Source organism: Gobio gobio, assembly GCF_949357685.1.
Source record: "Gobio gobio genome assembly, chromosome: 2".
Taxonomy (NCBI): domain Eukaryota; kingdom Metazoa; phylum Chordata; class Actinopteri; order Cypriniformes; family Gobionidae; genus Gobio; species Gobio gobio.
In genome coordinates this window covers 56,793,474-56,809,259 of record NC_137098.1, presented here as the reverse complement: position 1 = coordinate 56,809,259, position 15,786 = coordinate 56,793,474, and the positions used below count along the sequence as shown (strand labels likewise).

The following is a 15,786-nucleotide window of genomic DNA, read 5'->3' as shown; positions in this document are numbered from 1 at the left end:
ATTTGGCACACTCATAGAGGACAGTCTGAAATGTCACCGTAGCAAATTTGGAGTCTCAAACTCAATCCCTCTAGCGCCACCATCAGTCCAAAATTTGACTCATGTTTATGCTAATAACTTTTGAACCATAAGGGCTAGAAACAAAATTCTTTTTTCCTCTGATTCCTTGGCTCAAGACGATTCGATTGCACCCTATGACGTCATTTTCCGTCATAAAAATTTTCCCGCCATTTTGAATTTTCCGAAAAACCTACTTTTACGAACTCGTCCTAGACGGTTCATCCGATTTGCACGAAAATTGAACCAGATCATCTTCAGACCATGCTGACAAAAAATCTTGCAAATCAAGTTGATTCGTCAAATCATTTGCGATAAACGCGCAAACAAATTTTACGTAGCGGTTGCAAAAACACTCTTAAGGCAATATCTCCACAACGCTTTATCGTATTCAAACCAAACTTGGTACATGTCATCACAAGCATGACTTGAGGCAACATGCAGTGTTTCGGCGTAGCGCCACCTACTGGTCCGGAGATACAAAGAATGGCTATTTTTGCTTCTAACTTCTGAACTGTTTGTCCAAAAATCATAAGAGTGGTCTCGTTACATTCAGGACGGCATGCCGAGTCGTCTGATATTCAATTTTACCATATCGGCCATTTTGGCTGCCGGCCATTTTGAATTATGTGCTAAAATGCTGTATTTTATGAACACATAAACGGATTGTTACGAAACTCGGTTTGGGTCATCAACACGGTGCCCTGAATGAGCCCAAGAAGTTTCGAAACAGCGCCACCTAGTGGAGAATTTTTTTTTTCAAATGCTTATAACTTTAGGTGAGATTGACTTATTTTCATGAGAGTAACTTTTTTTGTGTCCTGAATCCTCGCCGAGTTCAACGATACCAGACTTGCCAGGTTTCGGTGTATTATTTGTGCAGCGTTGTAATTTAGCACTTTAAAAACATTAGCTGATATCTTCGAAACCGCTAGTCCGATCGAGACGAAACCAGCATCAGAAGTTCGGAAACATAGGTCGATAGCTATACAACAATGCCCAAATGTCAAAATATTGATAGTAAGGGGGTGTAAAATCCAATCAAAGTCAGGTGTCAGTCATTTTTCATGTGTTTTTTCATATAAATGTATATAACTCCAAAACTAAACAAGATATTTTCACCAAAATTGACACAGACATGTATGGGCTCACTCCAAGGACACAAAAAAATGATAGGATTGTGCCACTTGGTGGCGCTATAATAGAACAAAACATGAAATTCCCATTGACTACAATGCAGTTTTATGATATAAAATGCTATGCTTCACAAATGATTTGGTGTATCATTACGAAACTTGAAATTGGCCATCAGCACCATGCCTTTAAGCTGCTTAAACGGTTTCAAAACAGCACCGCCATGTGGTCCATACTTATAATGAAAAGGCCTCTTGAGGCTATATCTCTGCAATGACATATTGACACTATATTGACACTCTGCTTTGATATATTGACACCAATCTTTGCATGTGTCATTGTTCCCTTATTCTGACCACACCACATCAATTTTGTAACTGTGCCACCTATTGGTTGAAAGTGATAAATCATTAAATCATTATTATTGACTGTATTTATCATTTTACAGCTATTTTGCCTAAAATCACCTTAATAGGTCTTTAATTGCTCATTGCTGCAGTTGATCTGACATTGCCAGCATTTTTGGCATGTCTTGTCTTCTTCTTTGCGCTTGGCCCCGGTATTGCTGCTTGCAGCTATATTTATTATTCATCTTCTTCTTCTTCTTCTTCTTCTTCTTCTTCCGCCACGAAGTCTATGGCAGCCCATAGAACCGTATGGTAAAAAGTTGTGAAATTTGGCACACTAATAGAGGACAGTCTGAAATGTCACCGTCGCAAATTTGGAGTCTCAAACTCAATCCCTCTAGCGCCACCATCAGTCCAAAATTTGACTCATGTTTATGCTAATAACTTTTGAACCATAAGGGCTAGAAACAAAATTCTTTTTTCCTCTGATTCCTTGGCTCAAGACGATTCGATTGCACCCTATGACGTCACTTTCCGTCATAAAAATTTTCCCGCCATTTAGAATTTTCCGAAAAACCTACTTTTACGAACTCGTCCTAGACGGTTCATCCGATTTGCACGAAAATTGAACCAGATCATCTTCAGACCATGCTGACAAAAAATCTTGCAAATCAAGTTGATTCGTCAAATCATTTGCGATAAACGCGCAAACAAATTTTACGTAGCGGTTGCAAAAACACTCTTAAGACAATATCTCCGCAACGCTTTATCGTATTCAAACCAAACTTGGTACATGTCATCACAAGCATGACTTGAGGCAACATACAGCGTTTCGGCGCAGCACCACCTACTGGTCCGGAGATACGAAAAATTGCTATTTTTGCTTATAACTTCTGAACTGTTTGTCCAAAAATCATAAAAGTGGTCTCGTTACATTCAGGACGGCATGCCGAGTCGTCTGATATTCAATTTTACCATATCGGCCATTTTGGCTGTCGGCCATTTTGAATTTTGTCAAAAAATGCTTAATTTTACAAATGCATTAGTATATTGTTACTAAACTCGGTATGTGACTTCCATGCTATGCCCTGAAGGTACTCAAAAAGTTTTAGGGCAGTGCCACCTTGTGGTCAAAAGATATAACAAACTTGACAAAAATGCTAATAACTTTTGATTAAATTAGCCTAGTATATTGAAACTGGTCATAATAGAGTCATTCGCTCATGCCGATTCAATTGCAACCTATGATGTCATTTTCGGTCATGATAATTTCCCCGCCATTTTGAATTTTCCGAAAAACCTACTTTTACGAACTCGTCCTAGACGGTTCATCCGATTTGCACGAAAATTGAACCAGATCATCTTCAGACCATGCTGACAAAAAATCTTGCAAATCAAGTTGATTCGTCAAATCATTTTTGATAAACGCGCAAACAAATTTTACGTAGCGGTTGCAAAAACACACTTAAGGCAATATCTCCGCAACGCTTTATCGTATTCAAACCAAACTTGGTACATGTCATCACAAGCATGACTTGAGGCAACATACAGCGTTTCGGCGCAGCACCACCTACTGGTCCGGAGATACGAAAAATTGCTATTTTTGCTTATAACTTCTGAACTGTTTGTCCAAAAATCATAAAAGTGGTCTCGTTACATTCAGGACGGCATGCCGAGTCGTCTGATATTCAATTTTACCATATCGGCCATTTTGGCTGTCGGCCATTTTGAATTTTGTCAAAAAATGCTATATTTTACAAATGCATTAGTATATTGTTACTAAACTCGGTATGTGACTTCCATGCTATGCCCTGAAGGTACTCAAAAAGTTTTAGGGCAGTGCCACCTTGTGGTCAAAAGATATAACAAACTTGACAAAAATGCTAATAACTTTTGATTAAATTAGCCTAGTATATTGAAACTGGTCATAATAGAGTCATTGGCTCATGCCGATTCAATTGCATCCTATGATGTCATTTTCGGTCATGATAATTTCCCCGCCATTTTTAATTTTCCAAAAAACCTACTTTTGCGAACTCGTCCTAGACGGTTTGTCCGATTTGCACAGAAATTGAACCATATCATCTTCAGACCATGCTGACAAAAAATCTTGCAAATCAAGTTGATTCGTCAAATCGTTTTTGATAAACGTGCACACAAATTTTGCGTAGCGGTTGCAAAAACACTCATAAGCCTATATCTCCACAACGCTTTATCGTATTCAAACCAATCTTGGTAGATGTCATCACAAGCATGACCTGAGGCAAAATGCAGCGTTTAGGCGCAGCGCCACCTACTGGTCCGGAGATACAAAAAATGGCTATTTTTGCTTATAACTTTTGAACTGTTTGTCCAAAAATCATGTCTTCCGCACCATGCTTTGAAGGTACTCAAAACGTTTTGGGGCAGTGCCACCTTGTGGTCAGAGGTTATAACAAAATTTACAAACATGCTAATTACTTTTGATTAAATTAGCCTAGTTTAATGAAACTGGTCATAATACAGTCAATGGCTCATGCCGAGAACAGAGATACTAATTTTTCCATATTTGGTCAAACATCCTGTCCTCAATGTTCTTATTTGATCAAAACCTACTTTTTCAAACTCATCCTAGACCATTTGTCCAATTTCCACCAAAATCGAATCGTATCATCTTCAGACTGTGTCAACAAAAAGTTAAGGATTTTGCATCAATAGATGAAACCGTTTTTGTAAACCGCAACGACGAAGTTGAGCCATTATGCCAAAATGACTCTTGAGGCTGTATCTCTGCAATGCTTTGACATATTGGCATCAAACTTTGCATGTGTCATTGTTCCCTTATTCTGACCACACCACATCAATTTCGTATCTGTGCCACCTATTGGTCAAAAGTGATAAACCATTAACTTACATTATCAGTGACTCAATATATGATATTTCAGCCATTTTGCCTAATCTTCTTAAACTGTATAATTGTTAATTGTTGCAGTTGGTCTGACACTCTCAGACTACAATGCATTTTCAGCCTTTTGCTTCAAATCATCTTAAAACGTGATTAATTGCTCATTGCTCCAGTTGATCTGACACTGCCAGCCATTTTGGCATGTCTTGTCTTCTTCTTTGCGCTTGGCCCCGGTATTGCTGCTTGCAGCTATATTTGTCAGTGATTTTATTGTCGTCCGAATCCAGAATGTCAGTGTTTTTCTCCCACCATCCATCGGTAATCTGAATTACCAATTCGAGGCCGAGTTTTATCACTAAGGTGGCATGCACATTTATTTTTACGAACTCTAACGTGAGAAAAACAATAACCGTCTGAATAGGGTTATAATCCCTAAAAGTCTCGTACCGTAGGTGAACATGCGAGGGGAGGTGAGCTCAATGTTCGGCAAGGCCCCGAGGTGATTGAGCACAGCACAGCGGTAACCCTGTTTCTGCGAATGGTCCACAAAGGTGCGGATATAGTGCTTCTCACTGTGGTTCCCAATGCCAGGACAAATGACCATGGTGACGTCCTCTGTGAAACCAACACAAAACATTAAGAGCACTCGCTTACACATGTAGACAAATACATGCAAATGTTATTTAATAACAAATGCTTGAGTTATTAACAAACATATGCAGTGTTTATCTTTTCTTTTCCACGTAATGGTCACAATACTGGCACAGAGCAAAGAAATGCAAAAAACATTGCTTGTATAACAACATAGCTGCATAAACTCCACTTTATAATGCATTGACATAATGCAACAACACATACTGCATGTTTTATTAACTTATATATTTTATTAATTTACTTTCTGTGTTGCATTTATCTTAAAATCAACATAACATTTACTTTCTTTAAAAAAGGGTCTTATGCAAGTTCTTTTTCTAAATAATATCCCGTTTCACTCGCATTACAAAAGTAAAATGGTTGCAAATGGCATTTCACATTGATCTTTTCATGACTGTTGATTTATTTAATATCTCTTTTTCAGAAGAGCGATGAGTAAGCAAACTATTCAAATGTCATTTAAGTGATACTTCCTCCTTGAACCTGAACGCAAGACTTTCATTTATCAGGTTTCCACATAGCAGTGTAGTGTTACAGACTAAATGCACCCATCTACGTGGCACTGACCTCCGGACTGATGATCCGCCAGGGGTTCAAAGAGGTCAAAAGTTGCCGTGGCCCCGTCCTGCATGGGCAGATATTTGCGCAGGCCGAACGGGTGTGGTGAACTGACCCGACCCAATTTTCCATAGAGGGCCGTCTGCAGATGACCGCTTTTACCCCATAGCAAAGGAGGAATGTACCTAGAATATGAAACAAAATGTCAGGTTTACACAGTGGTACATGATTTGATTTTGTGCTCAACTACACTGCCGCTCAAAAGTTTTTGATCGGTAAGATTTATGTTTTTAGAAGTCTCTTAAGCTCACCATGGCTGCATTTATTTATTTATTTTTTAAAAACAACAACAATAAAAAAAAAAACTTAATATTGTGAAATATTATTCAAGTGTAAAATAACAGTTTTCTATTTGAATACATTTAAAAATGCAATTTATTTCTGTGACGCAAAGCTGAATTTTCAGCATCATTACTCTTCAGTGTCACATGATATTTCAAAAATCATTCTAATATGCCGATTTGATGCTCAAGAAACATTTATGATTATTATGTTGAAAACAGTTGTGTAAAAAAAATTTTTCAGGATTTTTTGATGAACAGAAAGTTCAAAAGAACAGTATTTTTGTAACATTGTGTCTTTACTGTCACCTTTGATCAATTGAATGCATCTTTTCTGAATAAATGTATTAATTTCTCTAAGTTCTTTCCCAAAAAAATAAAATCTTACTGACCCAAAACTTTTGAACGGTAGTATAATGTTGCAAAAGCTTTCTACTTCAGATAAATACTGTCCTTTTGAACTTTGTATTCATCAAAGAATCCTAAAAATATTTTTACACAACTGTTTTCAACATTGATAATAATTCATAAATGTTTCTTGAGCAGCAAATCATAGAATGATTTCTGAAGGATCATGTAACACTGAAAACTGAGTAATGATGCTAAAAATTCAGCTTTGCATCACAGAAATAAATTGCATTTTAAAATATATTCAAATAGAAAAGTTATTTTACATTTTAAAATGTCTCAATATTACAGTTTTTGTGTATTTTTAATCAAATAAATGCAGCCTTGGTGAGCATAAGAGACTATTTCTAAAAACATAGATCAAAAACTTTTGAATGGCACTGTAAAAACTTCAACAAGGTGGCCTATATCAGCTCAGAGGGTCATTTTGAAAAACAAAATAAATTGCTGTCAATGCAATGGTTAAGATTTTAGGTTCATGTTTCATCAAAAGAAAACATACAGAGTGTGCATATTTTTCTGATGATTATGAAGAATTAGTGTCGTGCCCACATTTCTGCAGTGCTTTAGGTTTGTTTCTGGGTCTGTATACTAACAGCAGGCCCTGGGACAGGTCACCATGCGGCATGACAGAGGTGCACGCTGCAGTTATGTAACAGTCCCGCCCACCAATAAGGCTTAAACCAATTACACACTGACCCTTTGCTAAGCTTGTAGGTTGTCGGTCTCATAAAAATTAATTGGATATATCTGTGAACAACATGATTAATGCTGAAATGTGCTCATGAAGTGATCATGGGTATTACACTTGTGTGGGCAGGATGAAGTAAAACAGTGCAAAGCCTTTTAAATCAGCTGTTTGTCTTTAAATAAAATAAGAAATTATACAGTTACTGTGATATAAACGGCAGAGGACCAAAATAGAGACAACTGACAACTGAAAAAACCTCATAGTAATTATATGAATTATAATACATTTTAAGTAATTATAATAAGTGAACAATTTATATTGGTCTGTATGATTCTGTGAAGGGCATAGTTACTTGCAATCGCCACTACTATGACCTCAATTCATAAATAACTAATACATAATACAATAACACTCTACTGTTCAGTAAGAAATTAATACTTTTACTAAATTTATCAAGTGACAGTAAAGACATTTACAATGTTACAAAGCTCTCAAATAAATGCTGTTCTTTTGAACTTTCTATTTATTAAAGCATTTTGAAAAACAAATTAAACGAAATCTCAGTTTCGACAATAACAGTAAGACATGCTTCTTGAGCAGCAATTCAGCATATTAGAATTATTTTTGAAGGATCATGTGACACTGAAGACTGGAGTAATGATGCTGAAAATTCAGCTTTGCATCACAGGAATAAATTACATTTGTAAATATATTTACATAGAAACGGTTTTAAACTATAATAATATTTCACAATATTCCTGTTTTTACTGTATTTGTATGAATGCAGCCTTGGTGAGCATAAGAGACTTTCAAAAGCACTACAAAAATTGTACTTTACTAATATTTTTAACATGATTATCAAGCGATATTACATTACTTTACATTGCAGCGAATGCAGGGATCATTACTGAAGTTATAAATGTTTATTTGTGAATAATGGCTGACATATGATATCAAAAAAACTAAAAAACTAAAAAAGAGTAACTGGACTGGCACGAGGATGACGTTGGACATAGAATAAGCGTTTAGAACTGTGAGAGACGTTACATTTTCTTCGTAAGTTGAATACGAAAGGCGTTCTGGCAGATATTAAATATGGATATTTTTCTCACAAAAAAAACCATCGATTCGCTTCAGAAGGCCTTTATTAACCCCCCGGAGCCGTGTGGAGTACGTTTATTATGGATGGATACACTTTTAGGCTCCCATTCACCGCCATTTTAATGCTTGGAAGAGCCAGGACATTTTTTAATATAACTCCGATTGTATTCGTCTGAAAGAAGAATGTCATATACACCTAGGATGACTTGAGGTTGAGGGCGAGTAAATGATGGGATCATTTTCATTTTTGGGTGAACTATCCCTTTAAGCAGATTTCCTCGAATAACCAAGTGATCTCAAAACCTCTACAATATTACGGTTCGAAGATGTAACTTTCTGGAATATCACATGAGACAACATTTCAGAGTATCATTGTTATGAGAGGTAAAAATTCTAGAATATTACTGTGTGGAGAAACGCAAATCTAATTTCTTAGAGCATCACTGTTTTGAGCTGTAACCTTCAACAACATTCTCTGAAGCCTACAGGTCTCCAGACCACTTAAACCATATTCAGTTCCACAAAGTGAGGCTAAAAACAGCAGTAAACAAAGCACACTGATCACCTTCCACATCTTTCCTTTCTCACTGTCACTGCGATCAATTCCACACCTCCTGAAGTATTACATAAGATGCTCTCACGATACAGCCTCAAGCGTAGCTACATAACCAGTGTCTATTGCATGTGATTATCCTTAAAATATTGGTTGAGAGATGTGAGGAATGAAAGCCTGGCTGGTTTAATCTGCTCACCGTGACACGGTCAAATAAGACCTTCCACATATTTCCAAGAGGATCAGCCCACTGAGCACAAAGAGCTTTACCATAAAAAAAACAACACATTTGAGGTGAGTTAAGTTCAGATAACCGTAGGGCACATAAATAAAGCAACACAATACAAACTTGCTTTAAATAACCAGGAATGTTGACAAACAAGGCTCGGGTGTTACTTAACTAACAACAGAACCGTCTAGAAACAGGCTCTTTTTTGTTCCCTGTACTTCATCTTGAAACATTCCTCTCTTTGTTGACTGAGCTGCAATCATCCGCGGGCATGAAAGATAAAAAAAACAAGGAAGCATGCAGCGGTAGGGCTGCGTTGGCGTGACACACCTAATAATGTTCCAAAGTCCAGACCCACAATGCAACATCACAGGCATGCACGACTATCACCAATGCGAGAAAACTAACCTTCTAATCTTCAAACTCTGAACGGCCTACAGCTGTTGTTTTCTTACAAGGCGTTTTGCTGGACAATCCTTTAGCCAAACAAACATGGGAAAAGTTAATTGTGGCACTGAAGAGATAAGGATAAGTGCGGACAATGGGCTGCTTTTTTATGTCGATTGATCTTTTGGGCCCTAGTGTAGTAGCTGTACTGGAAAATAAAGATTACATAACCAGCCGGGAGTCACTTTGGATTACAAAAGAAACACCCACCCGCACAGTGCAACAGACATATGCGATGCATATCGCAACTTCTGAGGTCAAAGTGGGCAAAACGGCCTCCAGAAGACATGTTTCTCATTTTAATTCCAGATTCTGTGCTACAACAAGTAAATGAACGATAACTATCACGTGGAATTGAAACATTAATATTGCCAAGACTAACAGTGGCTTGATAAATTGCCCTGTCAAGTGTATTACACACCACACAATAGCAGTGCAGGTACACAAACATTTCTGCTGATGTTATTGGAAATACACGCTTTGTCTTGGCCTCAAATATAAACAGTATAATAACCATATGTCGTTTCAGCTCACAATAAATTCTTGAAGCAAAACCTCACTGTTTGCATGAACATGAGTCGTTGTGCGTTTCGAGCATGGAAAAAGCCTACATATCATTAAAGTGTGTTTTTAAAATAAATGAAATAAATCTCAAATAAAATTAAATATAAAACTTGAATGAAAATTAGAAATGTTGCAATGCAACTAACCGAAATTAAAATGACTAAAACTCAAATAAAATTAAACCTAAAAAGAAAAAGAAAAAAAATGTATAAAAATTATAGAAGTCCACAACAAAATGACTAAAACTCAGAGGCGGAAATTTATTTTTACTTAGTATTTTTACTTTCCAAGTAATTGTATTTTTCAAGTATATGTACTTTATCAGTCTTCTTCTTTGGAAAACTTTTACTTCACAACATTCCAAAACATAATATTGTCATTATTACTGCACTACGTTTGATATTGAATATCAATTAATACTTATTTACATTAAAAATGTAGTACTGTATACTTTTACTTACGTAAAAGTAATTCAAAGTTTTACCTGAGGACAAATAAGAAAGTGCTACATTTTTATTGTAAATAAGTATTAAGGGTAAAACAAAAAAAAACTTTAATTTATGAAATGTAGTGCAGTAAAAAGTACGACAATGCTTTGGAATGTAGTGAAGTAAAAGTTTTCTAAAGAAAAACAGTGATAAAGTATATATATACTTGAAATATGTACTTGAGTAGAATGTAAAAATACTTCTCTACTGTCCGCCTCTGCTAAAACTTAAAGTTAAATTAAAGTGAAAACTGAAAATATAAAATAAAATCTAAGCTAATTCAAAATATTAATAAACACTATAAATAAGAAATGTACAGTAAACCATGGTACTGATGCTTATAATATTCATATACCATGCTGTTTACATGATTAATTCAAAGAATAATACAGTATCACCTTGATACATGTCTAAAAAACATGGAATTACCATGAAGCCATGTACGAAAACATGGTACTACCATGGTACTTTTTGGTTATTAAGCTATGAATTAAACTATGGAAATGCATATTATAGGTTCGGACTTCAACAGTTTGGGTTCAGTAAGATTTTTATATTTTTGAAAGAAGTCTCTTATGCTCCCCAAGGTTGCATTTATTTGATCGAAAATACAGTAAAACTGTAATATTGTGAAGTATTATTACAAATTAAAATAACTGTAAATGTAATTCCTGTGATGCAAAGCTACATTTTCAGCATCATTACTCCAGTCTTCAGTGTCACATGATCCTTCAGAAATCAATATCACTATTAACAGCTGTGCTGCGCAATCCTTTTGTGGAAACTTTGATCATTTAAAAATATTTGAGGAATAGAAAGTTAAAAAAAAACAGCCCTCATTTGAAATAGAAACTTAACATTATAAATGTCACTTCTGGTCAATTGAGTCCTTGCTGAATAAAAGTATTAATTTCTTTTAAAAAAAATAATTTGAATACCAAACTTTTGAATGGTAGTGTATATTTATGCGAGTGATTCTTGGAGCACCGCATTAGTCTTAGCAACCACGTGCTAAAAGCAGCGCAGTTACAGGAACAGCCTCTAAGCTATTCTGAGATGTGGTTTACTCAGTAGATACTGCAGTGAAATGATAATCTAAACTGTCATACTCACTCTTTGGTCAGGATAGGACAGGACTTGAGTAGGAAGTGGTTGAGTGTTGTATCCTGGAACGTGAGGTCTGGTGGAGCTGTGGGACTTTTCAAGTTTAGGCACCGGACGATGACGTAGAGAACTGTGGCCACCGCCGCCAACTTCATGCCATCAAACATCGCGGGCATCTCCGGTGCCACCGTGTATACCTCCGATTCGTGAGGGTTCATATTTGCGCTGGAAATAAACAAAAACAGGTGACTGATGCTATGCTTGACGAAAATCCCAATACAATGAAGAAGAAACAAGGACGATCTATGAGGTCATTATATGAGGATCTATTTGGCAAGATATGGTTTACACTATTTCAATGTGCAGTCAGAAAAGTAGAAAACAGCACGGTTGCCCTCGACCAAAGATTTTTCTAGTCGACTGGGAGTCATTCCTTAAAGCCATTAGTCGACTAGTCACACGTTTATGATATTAATATCAGTACTTGAATATACTGGGAGGGGGGGGGGGGATGGGGTAACATTGCTACAATACAGTGAAATATTACAGAGAAATACTAACACTCAGGCACAAACACTTGGATATGCACCTAATAATAGTGCACATCATCTAGATTAATGTTAGCGCGAGCGGCCATGTAAAGTGGCATTAGCCATGTTTGAGGTCAATGAACGATAGGCAAACGTTTGGATTTCCTGCCCGACATAACTACCACACAGACCCAGCCGTGTTAACGAAACCGACTAATTCAAATTTGGTTCTCCTCATCAACTAGTGTTAATAAATCACACGAAGGGCGATAATTATAACGATTAAGACACAGTTCTAGAAACCCATCTAAATATAAAAGAATTGCAGAGTCCACACCACGACTATAATGGTAATGATGAAACGATCTTTCCCAGCTGATGAACGATAAAAACATTGACAGCCAATCAGAATCCATCCTACTTTAAAAGAGCTTGAGCATTTAAAGCAGCAGACGACAAATCTGAAGCGCTCGCTTATAATAAACAGAACAATATTATGCGTTGTTGTGGACACTTAATATAGTCATTGTTATAGTTATCATTCTTGATTTGAATGGGCTTTTAGGGGGCAGCCATACAAACAACCTTAGCTAGTGGATAATAATAACTGATGGAGTCACTTACTTTATAGGTTGGATGGGTTCCTTGAATGTGATCTCTGATGAAGATTGAGGATATTATGGGCGTGGATTTTCGGTCACAGTGATTGGTCAATTCTTTGAAGGAGGGAAAAGAAAGAACAGTGACGCGCATTAGAAACGATAAGATTAGATAAGGTCGATGGTAACACTTTACAATAAGGTTGTATTAGTTAACATTAGTTAATGCATTAGGTAACATGAACTAACCATGAACAACACCTCTGTTCAGCATTAGTTAATCTTTGTTAACGTTAGTTCATAAAAATCCAGCTGTTCATGGTTTGTTCATGTTAGTTCACAGTGCATTAACTAATGTTAGCAAGAATTTAATAATGCATAAGTAAATGTTGAAATTAACATTAACAAAGATAAACAAATGCTTTATAAGTGTAGTTCATTATTAGTTCATATTAACTAACTAATGTAGTTAACTAGTGTTAACTAATGAACCGTATTGTAAAGTGTTACCGGAATAATCCACCCAAAAATAGCAGTTCTCACCCTCATCTAATTTCAATCATGTATGATATTCTTTCTTCAGTGGAACACAAAGGAGTCTAATTAATGTAAGTGCTAAATTAAATTAAAGGAAATTTCTTGATTCCAATTACATAATCTTAAGGCACAGGGCACAGGGTGCATGGTATGTGATCTAGCCCTGCTAACTCAGGAACACTTCAATTTTTAATTGTGAGGAAATGCACCTGTCAACTTGATTCCCTGAGACCACGCTCATTTTGGTCTTAACATGCATTAAGTTCACAAATGCATTACATGGGAATTGTGTCCCTTGATTTAAAGTCGAAGACTGTATTTGTTTTGTATCTATCCATGAGGTTGCGCTTTGAGAAATTAATCGGAATGAATAAAATTAATACAATAGTAAATTACAAAGCAAATACAGCGAGCCCAACAGCATTCACCGATCCAAGACAACCCAAATATTGCATGTAATCACATATGAAATTATGTGAGAATCAAGAAATCACCTTGAAGTGAAATATAATTAAACATATATTATATACAACAACTTTGTTTTATCAAATGCCATTAATAACATCAATAAACGTGATTGCATAATGCTTAACAGGTCAATATATCATTCAAACACGTCAGCATCATAAAACTTTGCTTACTGTTCATAAAATTCCTATTTAAATATGTTTAGATAGATGGAAACTATAATATAACATGTCAGCGTAAATATATGATGTTTGTATATACACACACCTTTTGAAAGTACGTATATAGCATTGGCTGTACTTCTCTATTTTTATGTATGTATATAAAAACATTGTATTACCATATTAGTGTAATGGATTGCTAAAACTACTATATTACGCAATGAGAATCATCATTAAAAATAATGGAAATAGTAAAAGTAAAAACTCAAGGTTGGATTATAGTAATGAGAATGGAGGGGTAAAATATGATTAATTGTCATCAAAGTGCTGTCAAGAACAGACTTCATTTTCACACACACACACACACACACACACACACACACACACACACACACACACACACACACACATATATATATATTCAATTTAGAAAGAAAAATAAATAACATTGACATTATTGGGGATTATTGTCATTGAAATGATCATGGTGTTAAATACGAAAATCAGTAGTATTACAGCATATAAACAGTTAAACACACTTCATGATGGTGTTATGGTGATCGTGACAGTGTGGTGATTGTAAGTGTATCCTGCAAAATAAGGCCCAGCATCTGCCTTTACTTCAAAACACACTCACATACTGACATATATCCTATGGTTTTAATATTTATATACATTGCGAATATGCATGTCTATGGAAAACAAGTGGGCATTGCAGATGTCAAAGGGTAAAACAGGAATCATCTGTCAATGATGCTAGTGTGATGGACAACGTTGCGTATATATGACATATATACAAACATCCACATAAGACATAGCTAATGAAAAAAACACCAGGCTGATATAATAAAAAAATAGGCTGCGATGTTAAAAACAGCACAATGTTGTTTAGACGAGCAGTGTAAACAGGAAAATGAGACGACACCCCTACATATAGTTACAGTAACGTTAGTAGGAAAAACGCATCTATTCAGTGCAGATGAACGCATCATACCTCGCTCCCCAATCGATCACAAACAGCTCCCTTTCTGTATTGGTCAAACGCAGATTTGTGCTCTCTCGTTAGGACACGGTGTGTTTATTTAGCGTTGTATTATCCGCGGTCCCCTTTCTAGCATTTTCTTCCTTCTCGTCTCATCTACAGACAGGGAGAGTCGCAACGCACTTCCTGCTTTAGACGAACTCATTTACATATGGGCCGCTCTATTGGCTAAATAACGCAGTAGCGTCATGGAGCACCGCCTCCTTTTTATAACCGCTCCTCGAGAGCACGTGTCAGCAGCATGTACTGGCTGCAAATGAGGGGAGGTGGATACTGGATACACATCTGGAGTCACACAGAGTATTTTGTATTTGACCACAATGTCTTCTACCTTCTTACAGTATTGTTTTATCTTGATCATAACATTTTTTACTTTTGTCCCCCCAATCAGGCATGCTTCTAAATAAGGAATAATGTTAAAAAAAATAATGCTTTTTGTTGTTGTTGTGGTTTTGTTTTTGTTTGCTGTATCTCAATTTGCTGTATTATTCAAATGTTCTCTTAAGTGGTGTTTAGTATATAATGCCAAAGGTTGATCTATCTTGAACAGCTGAAGTACAAATTCCAGGCCTTTGATGCTATTGGCTGTTATTTATTGCAAACTAGCTCCACCGTGTGAAACAGCATACAATATTTTTGAAGTGCATTACGGAGATTATACTTCTCTTGGCTAGATAGTATCGATAATATAGATTGTCATTGTTCAGAAGAGAAATGCTGATCTATGCCTATAACGTTGTTGTGAAAATTATTTTAATATTAACACTTGTTGTCATGTATATATATATATATATATATATATATATATATATATATATATATATATATATATATATATATATATATATATATATATATATATATATATACACACATACATACATACACA

General features: G+C 35.9%; 1 protein-coding gene across 2 annotated transcripts in view; it reads right to left on the bottom strand.

The window, feature by feature from the left end:
• The window catches only part of abhd2a (abhydrolase domain containing 2, acylglycerol lipase a), a 47,492-nt gene extending 32,462 nt beyond the window's left edge, over window positions 1-15,030 (bottom strand). The window contains exons 1-5 of one of the 2 annotated variants that reach the window (XM_079810928.1): window positions 14,850-15,023; window positions 12,715-12,806; window positions 11,570-11,785; window positions 5,644-5,819; window positions 4,870-5,037 (exon numbers count right to left, since the gene is read on the bottom strand). In XM_079810928.1, coding sequence (XP_079667054.1) covers window positions 4,870-5,037; window positions 5,644-5,819; window positions 11,570-11,778 — 553 coding nt within the window. In that variant the 5' untranslated portion in view covers window positions 11,779-11,785; window positions 12,715-12,806; window positions 14,850-15,023. Of the gene's footprint in view, window positions 1-4,869; window positions 5,038-5,643; window positions 5,820-11,569; window positions 11,786-12,714; window positions 12,807-14,849 lie in introns of both variants that reach the window. The other variant, XM_079810929.1, reaches the window with a different exon arrangement.
• Window positions 15,031-15,786: the final 756 nt, after the last annotated feature.